The following is a 12235-nucleotide window of genomic DNA, read 5'->3' as shown; positions in this document are numbered from 1 at the left end:
TGGTCAATCAAGTTGCCAAAGCGCCTCTGTCTGCGGAAAGTTACTTTTCTTATTCAATGCCTATTAGGAAAGCTAATCTGGTTTTATACAAATATAATCCATGCTCTATTTGTAGAAGTTTGTGTTATCTGCATAGCACAGTGGTTAAATAGTTAGCGTTATTGCAACTCTTCAGTCCCAGGTTCAACTTTTATTGACCTAGGTTTCTTTTCAGTGTTCCCGTTATAGCTCTCATCCCATAGACATACTGGTAGGATAGCTGGCTTCCCCCAGATTCAGCCTAGATAATGCCTAAGCCATTAGACAGCAAGCAACATACAGTGAGGAAGTGATGTGAAGTTTTGTATGTTCTTTATAGAGCACTGTGGCAAATCTGGTAGATATACATATGTGTATAAGTTTTTCAGGAAAAACAACAAGTTCCGGGCACCAGATAAGCTCAAAGTTTTCACCACTTAATTTCTTCCCCATCACAAACGGACACATGCAGTTGTGTGAGCGGCCTGACTGCCGTTTCGCCAGGTTAACTCGCTTCCTCAGAGACTACAGAAACATTAGTACATAGCAAGGAAATGAACAGCGCTACTTAAAAACAGGCAAGTGCCTACCTGCAAGAGTGCAAGCCCCACTTGTGGGATATAATACACACCGAGCATACACATGACCTGTCTACTACTGGAGGAGGATGTTAGTTTCCTGTAACAGCTTGCATGCAACCTATTAAGTACTCGTCCCTCCCACTGCGAAGAAGTCGATCCTCCATGGGAGGGGCCTAACACTAACTAAATCCTAACCTATGTATATGCATAGCCTGGGTGCGGCTAATCAAATAAAATCGAAAATTGCGCAAAAGGTGGATCAGCGCAACACCAGGCCGCCTCCGAATGGCCTCCATCAGAGATGCGCTGAGCCCCCCCAGGAACTACAAACAGCTGCTCCCACTTAACAGCCATGCTTTTGGTGTATATGCAGAGCTTCTGTTTGGGTTCAAGGTGCGTTTGTCGTTCCTGGGGGGGCTCAGCGCATCTCTGATGCAGGCCATTCGGAGGCGGCCTGGTGTTGCGCTGCTCCACCTTTTGCGCAATTTTCAATTTTATTTGATTAGCCGCACCCAGGCTATGCATATACATAGGTTAGGATTTAGTTAGTGTTAGGCCCCTCCCATGGAGGATTGACTTCTTCGCAGTGGGAGGGACGAGTACTTAATAGGTTGCATGCAAGCTGTTACAGGAAACTAACATCCTCCAGTGGTAGACAGGTCATGTGTATGCTCGGTGTGTATACGACCCCACAAGTGAGGCTTGCACTCTTTTGCAGGTAGGCACTAGTCTGTTTTTAAGTAGCGCTGCTCATTTCCTTGCTATGTACTAATGTAATTAGTTTTTGTCAGCTGCTCCCACTTAACAGCCATGCTTTTGGTGTATATTCAGAGCTTCTGTTTGGGTTCAAGGTGCGTTTGTAGTTCCTGGGGGGGCTCATCGCATCTCTGATGGAGGCCATTCGGAGGCGGCCTGGTGTTGCGCTGATCCACCTTTTGCGCAAACTACACAAACATTGCCACAATAATACAACATTCATATCCACTGCCAAAAGCATAAGGGGAGGGACTTATCAGTTGCGTAAACGACCCACTACCGAGCTAGTGTTCCGCCGCCCCGAGCCACCCAACTTGCACTGAGGGAGACAGTGTATTGGCATGGTGTGTATTAGCGTATGTGTATTAGTATGGTGTTTTGCCCTTGTTTGCATGCGTTTCCTCTGGATACCCTGGTTTCCTCATAGATATCAAAAACATACATATAGGTTAATGTTTCCAATCAGCAACGATCGGTTTGGCCCACTAACAGCTGAAAACCCGCTAAACAATTCAATCAGATTGATGGGATCGATAAAAAAAAAAAAAACAGATTGTTTCTATTAATCTGACTCAATTTATTAGCGGTTTTCCACTGTTAGTGGGCAGGAACAATCATATCTGATCGATCATTACCACTGAACGGAAACCATCGATCGACCGTGGGATTGTTTTGTTAATGGCCACCTTCGTAAGTTCCCCTGAATGAACGATAGCACTATAGTCACACTATTAAAAGCGCTGTGGAAGATGTTGGGGATAAAGAAATACACAATAATGATGTAATGACATTCTGGTTATTCTGCTCCATATTGGCAATGGTAATAGTTTTTTTTAATATAACTTCTTCATAGGGGTGACTGGTATTATTTTTTTTTATTATTATTACAGCCTACCTAATGCTATTCTGCTCCTAGGTACAAATCAATATTTCCTGGCTCGTTATAAAACAGAAAAAACAGCATCAAGCAGCAGAGAAACCAAAAGAACCAAATTATGAAAGTTCTGGAAAAAAAAGTGTACCTAGTTTGATGTGTCCAATCCCGAAATAGAAAAGTTGTTAGTTGCTTGAACCACAGCAGTACCTGGACATAAAGGAGATAGTTCATCTGCATGCCAATTCACATTCGAGCGCTACATACACAAGGCTTCTATGAGCATAGCACCATCTAGTGGTTGAAAGAAAAAAGTACAGCCGTTTTAGCTGTGATAGTGATACAGAAAAACAAAAGTTTGCTTTCCTAAAACAGAAAGAATTTGCGATAATTCAGGTTGGAGTGAGCTTGAGATGTCTCCCAGAGCAACACTGCTGAATATATGCAAATTTACCATTGTACCCTTAGAAGCTAAACACACCTCCAGAACCACTGGAATGCAATGATGTGTCACCTTGTTAATTTGTACAGAGCCATAATAATCCAAAGTGATACAGTAATAATCCAAAGTGATAGTGATACAGAAAAGTCATTTTTGTATGTTTTGTTATTACTGAATCTGCTCATAAAAGACATGCAGGGAGAAAGGAGTGGGAAAATGGGTGTATTTTATTTACAGAACATATGGTTAAAAATGAAATGATATTCAGTTACATATGTCGAGATAAACAGTTTTTTTTTCACTGAATTAAAAAGTTTTTTTTCATTGAAAGAAAACCTGAAGTGAAAATAAACATAGCAGAAAAAACAATTGTATTTTAGAACTATCCAAACCTTCCTGATGTCCCTGATATTTCCATTTCAAAGGTTGAAAACAGCTGTTTGCTTAGCTTCTATACTGAGCAATTATTATATTTATTTATTGCATTTATACAGCACCAACATATTACGCAGCGCTGGACATTAGTTAAGGTTACAGACAATATTTAGGAGTGACATATAGCAATAAGAGAATACAGGAATACATGAAAACCAGATCAAGCAGCATGCAGCTGGGTGCATGAAGATTAGGCAAGTTAAGTTAACTCTGATCCATAGGATGGGTGTACGTTGATGGAGGTGTGTGATCAGGTAGGAGACACAAGGAGGAGGACCCTCCCAAAGGCTTACAAGGGACCAGAGTTCAGCATTTAGCTTCGGGTTTAGAGAACCAGTGTGTGTGTTTAATGATGTTCTGCTCCTAGGTACAAATCAATATTGCCTGCAGTCGCCATCAGGGCATCACAGCCAGTAGCCCTGTGAGGGGCCCGACTGGTGGGGCGTCCGCCTCCCAGTTGAATAACATACATTGTTTCCAGGCTCCAGCAGTGTGCACTGAACAGGAAAAGCAGCTACAGAGTTCAGGAATTCCACACTAAGGTACTCAAATTGTGTGCATTTTGTTTCAGTCATAGAGCTAAATTCCTCCCTTATCAGCTCATTAATTCACTTGCTATCCAGACCAATTTATCTTGAGTAAACAAAAGGAACATTCTGTGTTGGTTATAAGCTAATTGTTTTTCTAATAGCTGAGCAACAGGTCAGACCACAGAACAGTTCAGAGCTTCTACACACGTATGTTGAGATGCACTCCGACAGCAGCATATAGTAGAAAATCCAGAATCCTGCTAGCTTGCACCTATATGCATTGCTCACTACCTCTAATATCAACTGTAAAATGCTGTTATTTTAAAGCAGATAACTCAGGAGAAAAAGTTAATTGCATATGAGCCCCGGGCTCTAAACTTTTTACTTCCCTCTCACCCTATGACACCCTAATCATTATAAGTATTTACATAGCATAGTAATAGTCTAATGCCCTACCATATTATTATTATTATGTATTTATATAGCACTGACATTTTCTGCAGCACTTTACAGAGTATATAGTCATGTCACTGACTGTCCTCAGAGGAACTCACTATACCTACAATAGTCATAGCCTAATGTCTTACCATATTGTTATTATGTATTTATATAACACTGACACTTCTTTTACAGGGAAATACTGTTTTGCGGTTCTTGTTGTTTTTTTTTTTTTTTGGGGGGGGGGGGGGGGGGGGGGGGGGGAGGCAGTAAGGAGGGCCCAGTATGTTTGCCTGGTATGGGGCCCACAAATTTTTGAAAGCGGCTCTGACTCACTGACCTTTTTATTACTATCCTGATATATTTGCAGAGGTTTTATTGACTCTAGTTTATAGGAGAGCTGTCGCTGCAGGAGTGCTCCTTATAAAGCACTGGTTTATAGACCCTTGCAATGAAATTAACACAAGCAAGTCCTAAGTAGAATTGATAGTATATGTTGACATGTTTATTCTATCATGTCACAGATATACATGATCACCAATTTCCTCTAAGTCACAATCATTGATGCCTCAGTAAGTCTGTTATATGGTTCCCCACTGAAAAGTGGTGAGTGCTGGTGTTCTCTGCCCTAAGCAAGATGCTTGCTTCATCATGCAACATCGCAAAAATCAAGCACCTCATCCTCTCAGAAGATCTATCAACCTTAGTTCATGCCTTCATTACCTCCCGACTAGACTACTGCAATGCTCTCTATACTGGCCTTCTAAAAAAGGACTTGTACCGCCTACAGCTGATACAGAATACTGATGCCAGACTATTAACCAACCAACTCCGTCACTGCCACATAACGCCAGTCCTGCACTCCCTTCACTGGCTACCTATAGAATGGAGGATCCTATTCAAGATCGGCCTACTGACATTTAAATCACTAAATAATCTGGGCTCTGGATACATGAAAGAAATGTTGTAGCTGCTTAGCAATCTCAGATCCACAGGTTCTAATAATCTAGTCTAGAGTCCACTTGGAAACTTTTGGTCCCAGAGCCTTCTGTCATGCTGCTCCTACGTTTTGGAACTCCTTACCTCAACAGATCAGGACAGCTCCATCTCTGGAAGTGTTTAAGCGGTATGGACAGATATATCCGTCCTTAAAAACATTCTGTGAACAGTATAAACGTGCATACACATCAATACTCTCCTGCACTGTATACTAGACCCTTGCTTGACACATTTTGGCAAGGTACAGGAAAAAAAAAAGTTTTAAAAATAAATGTTATCACTTTTTGCACAGAAATCCTGGGGAAATTGAATGCCAGGGAGGTTAAATTCAAACTAAAAACCCACCTGTTCAGTTTGGCATTTGCAGAAATATAACTTTTGTTGTGTGAATACTTCATCCTACTACAAACTAATGAATCTGAGAGAGCCTAAGCGCTTTGAGTCCTATGGGAGAAAAGCGCTATAGAAATGTTATTGTATTGTATTGTATCATTGCTCTCCAAATTCTGGTTCCTCCTTGAGTTATGTTCGCTACAGGAGTGGCGTTTTCTGACTGCATTAACAACCAGGCAACTGTCAGAGTCATGTAAAGTGCCTTCAGCTCCAGTGTGTCTATTGGTTGCGTTGAGTCTTGTATTTTTGGATCGATGGTGGACCCAGTACCATTCATCAGCCTGCAGGATCTTCCACTGGTAGTACACAACAACAAAAGTCCCTATCGTGACCCTTGTGTGCAGAGGCCCATGGTAACTGCGCTCCTGATGCATATCCTGGCTGTATTTAGTAGTGCTTTGGGGTAAGAGTATTTGTTGGCCTGCATGATCTGGTCTACTAGTTTTGCCATGGAAATGCTACTGTAGGCTTCTAAGTTGACCCTGTCCATTCGAGAATCAGACAGCTGCAACAGGGGGTGAGTCAGTAGTGATGGTCATGTCTAGGAGAACTCATGGAGAAGCATGTGATTAGTTTGGTCACGTGATAGATATGCAAGTCTCTGATATGCTAGTCAAGTTCATGTGCACAAGTTCATGTGCACACACCTCGTCTTCCATCAGTGTGGCCTAGCAGTAGTCGCATGAGCACGCCCATACTAGCGGCACCGTGCTACTGCGCCTTTAACTAGAATAAATTAGATAACAAGGGTGGGTACTGCCAGGAAAATTATTTATGTACAGAAGACAAGACATTTTTTCCAAATTTACCAGTCAGCACTGTGGGATCCACCATGTAATGACTCAGGAGGGTAGTAGAGGAAGACCAGCTTGCAGCCTTGCAAATTGTAGTTATGGAAGCTCCTGATGCTGCTGGTCAGGTTGAAGATAAGCTTCTGGTGGAATGTGCAGAGGTATGAAGAGGTAGAGACAACCCTCTGGCGCGAGGCATCCTGCGTAGTGCAGTTGTGCTCGTTCATGGACGGGAGCACGTCCACAAGCTTTCCGAAGATCCCGACATCCAAGGGTGGTCTCCAGGAGGATGTGGGATGCCTCTGGAGGATGTACTACGATTGTGCAGCTCTTACTGCAGGTAAGTACAGTATAGTTAAAGTACAGAATAGTGACAGCCATATACCCCAGAGGCCCCTTGGAAGTTCCAGGACCAGAGCCCACCCTAGGAGCCGGTCTCATGCTGCAGATGGCATAGCACTGTGCACACTAGATACAACTACAGTGATTCTGCCCATGTCTTCAAGCTTACCACTCCAGATCCGGCATGCTATCCTTCCTCTACTATGCCCAACCTGTGGCTATGTCTCTCCCCCTCCATGTGCCTGTGGCAGCCTTTCCCCTCCATGTGATGGCAGCTCCATGTCTCAACCTTCGTGTGAGCATGGTTAAATCGCTCTGCCTCCATGTGCCTGTGGTTCCCTACCCCCTCCAAGTGATTATGGCTATGTCTCTCCTCCTCCATGTGCCTGTGGCAGCCTCCCTGTGATTGCAGCTCCATGTCTCACCCTTCGTGTGAGCCTGGTTACATCGCTTTGCCTCCATGCGCCTGTGGTTCCCTACCCCCTCCAAGTGATTATGGCTATGTCTCTCCCCCTCCATGCGCCTGTGGTTCCCTACCCCCTCCAAGTGATTATGGCTATGTCTCTCCCCCTCCATGTGATTGCAGCTCCATGCCTTACCCTTCGTGTGAGTGGTAATTGGTAAATAGAGGCGCCAAAATAGGATAAAATGAGTTAAAAACGTAAAAGGAGGGGGTGGTGGAACCACTACCCTCACATAAAATGACCAGGCTGAATTCAGGCCGTAAACAGTATAAACAGATATTTATTAGTCTCCAAAAACGGTGCAACGCGTTTCACGGGCACACATCCCGCTTCATCAGGCAATTCTGAGATAGGAGAACACAGTAGCAGGTCATATATGAGCTAGAGCGCCTCTGACAGCGCCTCCCCCATCAGACAGAAAACTTTGCAAGATGCTGGTCACAAAAATGCTGTAGACATTCAAAAGATCTGTTCCTGCAAAAGATCCGTTCCTGCAAAATGCATTCATAGTCTATATCTGCAGATCCTCATACACACCTTGTTTAACAGACATTCATCTGTAGATCAGATCCACCAGGATGGATTTTCAGATCTGCAGATGATTGTCTGATCTGCAGATGAATGTCTGTTAAACAAGGTGTGTATGATGATCTGCAGATATCATAAACTATGAATGCAATTTGCAGGAACGGATCTTTGGCAGGAACAGATCTTTTGCAGATACTGATCTTTTGTGTCTGTACAGTATTCTTTGTGTGCAGCATCTTGCAAAGATTTTTTTTCTGATGGGGAGTTCAGCTCCAAAGAAAAGACTGTGAAGGTATGGCTCTCATACTACATGGAAGACTATGGTCTGATGTGTGTATGTGGCCTAAGCCTAGGCGTGAACAGAGAAGGGAGAGACATTAATTGTAATGCTAATGGACTTGTAGGAGTTGCAGATTGCCCAGCAAACTCATGGTGAACCAGAACTCCTAGGAGCGTTTGAAGGAGAGCTTGTTTAACTTATTGTGTCAGGGTGGTAGAATTAGTTCAGGGTCTTGTTCAGGGTCTAAAGTATGAGAGGCAGAGGTTCAGCAGGCTAGCTGGGCAACTCACTGCCCATACAACTCTATGGGGGTGTTCACAGTACTGTGTTGTAACTGATCGCATTATTCTAACTCGCTGCATGCAGGCTTCCAGTCTTCACTCCTACCAGTCATTATAATTTGTGCGTTATGTAACTGATCACTGTGAACCTAGAAGAATTCTGACCAGCTTCACAGACAGCCAGCAAGGAATGCCAAGCTGTCTGAAGCGCCGTCCCCCATTTATGCAAATTGGTAGAGTTACCATGCTCAGAAGGGACGTCTACCCAAAATCAAAATGGCTGCTAGAGCTTCTACCCATAGAACTAAACTGAGCATGTGCAGGAGAGCCAGGAACCTCCCAGCAGGATGGCCAAGATGGAGGACGCTGCTAGCAGGCTGACCAGCTCATGCACCTGAAATAGAAGAAATACAGGCAGGGAGAAAGGTAAGAGTCAGCAAAGAGGATGTGGACAGCATGGGTGGTGTTGAAAGTTACCCTTATCGCTTTTAGCTGCCTGGGAACCTCCGCAAGATAAAAAAAAAGGAGGTGAAGGAAAAAACCGGCTGGAAAATCTAAACACAGGGGAATCCTATAGATCCTAGGTTCTCAACATGTGGTACGTGTACCCCAAGGGGTACTTCTGATGGGTCCAGGGGTACTCAGGCTTCATATAGATAATTAAGTATAATAAATGTGTAGTTTGTTATGTAAACAACACCAAATTATTATTTGAGCTAATTAAAAGCAATTGTAAGTGCTTGGAGTTTAGAAACAATTACAATGTACAAACAGTCCCTTAATTAGGAACAACTCGAGTTCCAACGTTTCATACAAACAATTTGAGATACAACGTTGTTTTCATGTACAAAATATACATACTGTTTTCGGTTCCATATTTTTGTTGTTAAATGTTACAGTATTGTATAAATTGTAATAAGTAGTTTATACTATATGTAATAATGCAGAGTTGCAGGTACATCATTTATCCAAGTTTCACCCTGTTTAACATAGGACTCAACTAAAACCACCTGTAACGGAACTTGTTTGTAAGTAGAAGCCCGCATGTACTAATCCTGAATATATCTGTCAAAGTGTACTTGAGATGATTGGTAAGATGCCAGGAGGTACTTTTGTAAGGCCAGGATTTCAAAAGGGGTATAATCCAAAAAAAACTGATTAGAAACATTGCTATAGAGAGAGCTGAGGGTAAACAAAAAAACAAAAGCCTTTGTAGTGCTTTGCTTTTATAAGTTCTGGGGACCTATAGGGGTTAAGGGGCGGAGCTAACCCAATAAGTATCAGGACATAGTAGCACCAGGGAAAGGAAGGATTCCAGGAGCGACTGCTGTGAGTATTGGGGAGAGGTGTGTGGGCTACGGGTCTGTGGTGGTCACTGCATACCTGCTGTTGTCAGGCTCATCAGCTTATATCTGCTGTGACTGCACAGGGGCATCCAGATATCCGTAAATACTAATAGGTTTATGTTATGTTCATGTTATAAATGTGTTTATATTTTGCTGCTGCAGCTGGCTGAATTGGGAATGTCATCTAGAGCTGTGTCTGTCTGTGCAGCATTTTGGGGCTACAGTGTGTTGCTGCACAGCTGGTAGAGGGGTCACCACTGAATATTAAAGGACAATTGAAGTGGGAGGCATATGGAAGCTGCCATATTTATTTCCTTGTAAACAATAGCAGTTACCTGCCAGCCCTGCTGCTCTATTTGGGTGCACAAGTGTCCGACTCACACCAGAAACAAGCATGCAGCTAATCTTGCCAGATCTGACAATAATATCAGAAACACCTGATCTGCTGGATGCTTGTTCAGGGTCTATGGCTAAATGTATTAGAGGCAGAGGATCAGCAGGGCAGCCAGGCAACTGGTATTGCTTAAAAGGAAATAAATATGGCAGCCTCCATGTCCCTCTCACTACAGTTGTCCTTTAAGTTTGCACTTAGTCACATAAATCGGTTTGTCACTTGCAACCCTTGTTTAGAGCTGGATTATATGCTGGTGCTTGTAAATAACAGCTGTGGATGACATGCATATATGTTGCATTTTTTTATGAGCATAATTAAATGTTGTACAGTAGGTATTATTTTTCTGTGCATGTTGTGTAGCTAAGTGAGGGGGGCACAGCCCAGGTTGGGTGTGCTAGTAGATACTTGTGCTTAACACACTACTGAGCACCCGGGTACTTCTAAGTTCAGAAAACTTCTCAAACTCCCCTCCCCCCCCCCCCCCCCCCCCCCGAGAGGTTTGTGATTTTTTTTTTTGATTTTTTTTGGGGGGTGCGGCTGACATCCACTTACTGGGGCTTCTCCTTCCATATAGAAGCCTTCATTTTCTGTGTTTCTGCACCACAGGTTGAAGGTCCCACGTTGATGTCATGTCATGCAGGGCATGCTGGGGACGCATGATGCATGCAGGGCAATGTAGTAGTAGTTAATTGATGTGGTTATCACATGTAATCACATTAATGGGGATTACTTCTCCCAGCATGCATTGCAGCATCTGCCAGGACATCGGACATTCCTGCAGGAACCTGTGGTTCTGTGGCACAGGGAAATAGAAATAACTCCATATAGAAGAGAGGGGGGAGCGCTGAGCAACCCCCTATAGGCAAATGCCTGCTGCACCCCCCAAAGCCCACGCAATTAAACCTCCCGGGGGAAGAAGGTTTGTTTTGAGAAGCTTTCAGAATCTTGTGCACAGTTCACAAGTGGGCCTGAACTCTTGAACAGGACACAAGGAAAACAGAGAAATGCACCTTATGTGTTTTTAGAGAGAAGAGCCTATCTAATTCCCTCTCTTCCTCAAGTAATCACACATGTAATTTGATACCTCAGCTGTGTCAGCGCAGAAATTTCAGTCCTCCGCAGACACAGCTAATTAGTAAACACAGGATGTTAACCCTGTGTCTGCTTCCATGGAACCAAGAAGCAGACACCCTGCAGATTTATTGCAGGAGTTCTGTGGGCTGTAACAAAGATTATGCTGTTGCTTATCTTTTAGAGCAGAGAGGAAGTGTGAGTTCAGGTGTGCTTTCAGTACAATTGGCCTGTATGCAGCACCTTTGTGACTTGGATCAGGGCATTGAGTAGATATGGACACAGTATAGGAGACTGGGGATACATGGAGAATATTAGCTTACCTGTTTACATTCCTTTGTCTGTACTGATATACTAGATGCACTTGTTTCTATTTTGGCTGTGTAGATTGGGTAGGTGTAGAATGAGCTTCACTGCTTGAGTTAATTACCATCTGAAATAATGAAAATTTAATTAAGTCTATATTTAGCTGTTTCTGTAACAGTGAGTATTCACTATTTAATGCAAGTGATGCACAACAATTATCAAGCAAGCTACACCTAATGTATTTAAGAGATCAGCAGATTTTGTGTTCAGGAAAAAATCCTCACAATAAAAAAAAAAATGCTGCTTATAAACTGTATACTGTACTTTTCTGCATATGGCTTTTGTTTAGTGTAGTACTTTGTTCCACAAGTAAAGTATCTGTTTTGCAGGAAGAGCACAACACTGGACATCTGACTGGCTAAACATTTGACTATTATGGTAAGTGTTATCTACAGGGACTCCTATTACTTACATACAATCGGTTCTTTACATCACTGCACATGTGTAAACAAACATCTGCTATTGTCTGGCCTTGAATCATGAAGGCATACATCAGCATACAGTAGATATCCTTTCTTGATTGTTTTAACTAAACAAGTTAGTTGGTGCTCCATTGTGTGCTTGTTTTAGTTCATCTGCAATCCTTTTTCTGTGAATTTTCATAAAATTACAAGTAGCAAACTAAAGGTAGCCGTACATCAGGTGACTTAGCGGCTGATCAACCATCCAATTGGATTATTATAATCGAATCGGATGAAAATGTGTGCTGCCAAGTGCATGTCTGATCTGGACGCATTAGTCGATTGCACAAGCTGAGAGATGTAGGGCTGACTTGATTGATTAGGCGCCGCAACGGCATGCACTATCGGGACGAGCGACAAACGCGATGAAACCCCCAGCGCTGTCCCCACTAATGGTAATTATTCCCCCCCCCCCACACACCCAAACCAGTGCAAGCGATACAGT

At 43.1% G+C, this 12235-nt stretch overlaps 2 protein-coding genes across 7 annotated transcripts in view; one reads left to right on the top strand and one right to left on the bottom strand.

Moving 5' to 3' along the window:
- Positions 1-12235, bottom strand: part of LOC137528935 (uncharacterized) — a 324022-nt gene that overhangs the window by 247691 nt on the left and 64096 nt on the right. For all 5 annotated transcript variants that reach the window (XM_068250717.1, XM_068250725.1, XM_068250723.1 and 2 more), the window contains exons 4-5: positions 11287-11396; positions 2378-2523 (exon numbers count right to left, since the gene is read on the bottom strand). The gene's annotated coding sequence lies outside the window, so the exon portion shown is untranslated. The remainder of the gene's footprint in view (positions 1-2377; positions 2524-11286; positions 11397-12235) is intronic.
- The window catches only part of CCDC9 (coiled-coil domain containing 9), a 118137-nt gene continuing 114391 nt past the window's right edge, over positions 8490-12235 (top strand). For both annotated transcript variants that reach the window (XM_068250716.1, XM_068250715.1), the window contains exons 1-2: positions 8490-8578; positions 11659-11707. In XM_068250716.1, the coding sequence (XP_068106817.1) occupies positions 11705-11707 (3 nt within the window). In that variant the 5' untranslated portion in view covers positions 8490-8578; positions 11659-11704. The remainder of the gene's footprint in view (positions 8579-11658; positions 11708-12235) is intronic.

This window comes from Hyperolius riggenbachi, chromosome 8 (genome assembly GCF_040937935.1).
Source record: "Hyperolius riggenbachi isolate aHypRig1 chromosome 8, aHypRig1.pri, whole genome shotgun sequence".
Classification (NCBI taxonomy): Eukaryota; Metazoa; Chordata; class Amphibia; order Anura; family Hyperoliidae; genus Hyperolius; species Hyperolius riggenbachi.
The sequence above is the reverse complement of the archived record's forward strand: the minus strand, read 5'-3'. Positions and strand labels throughout refer to the sequence as shown.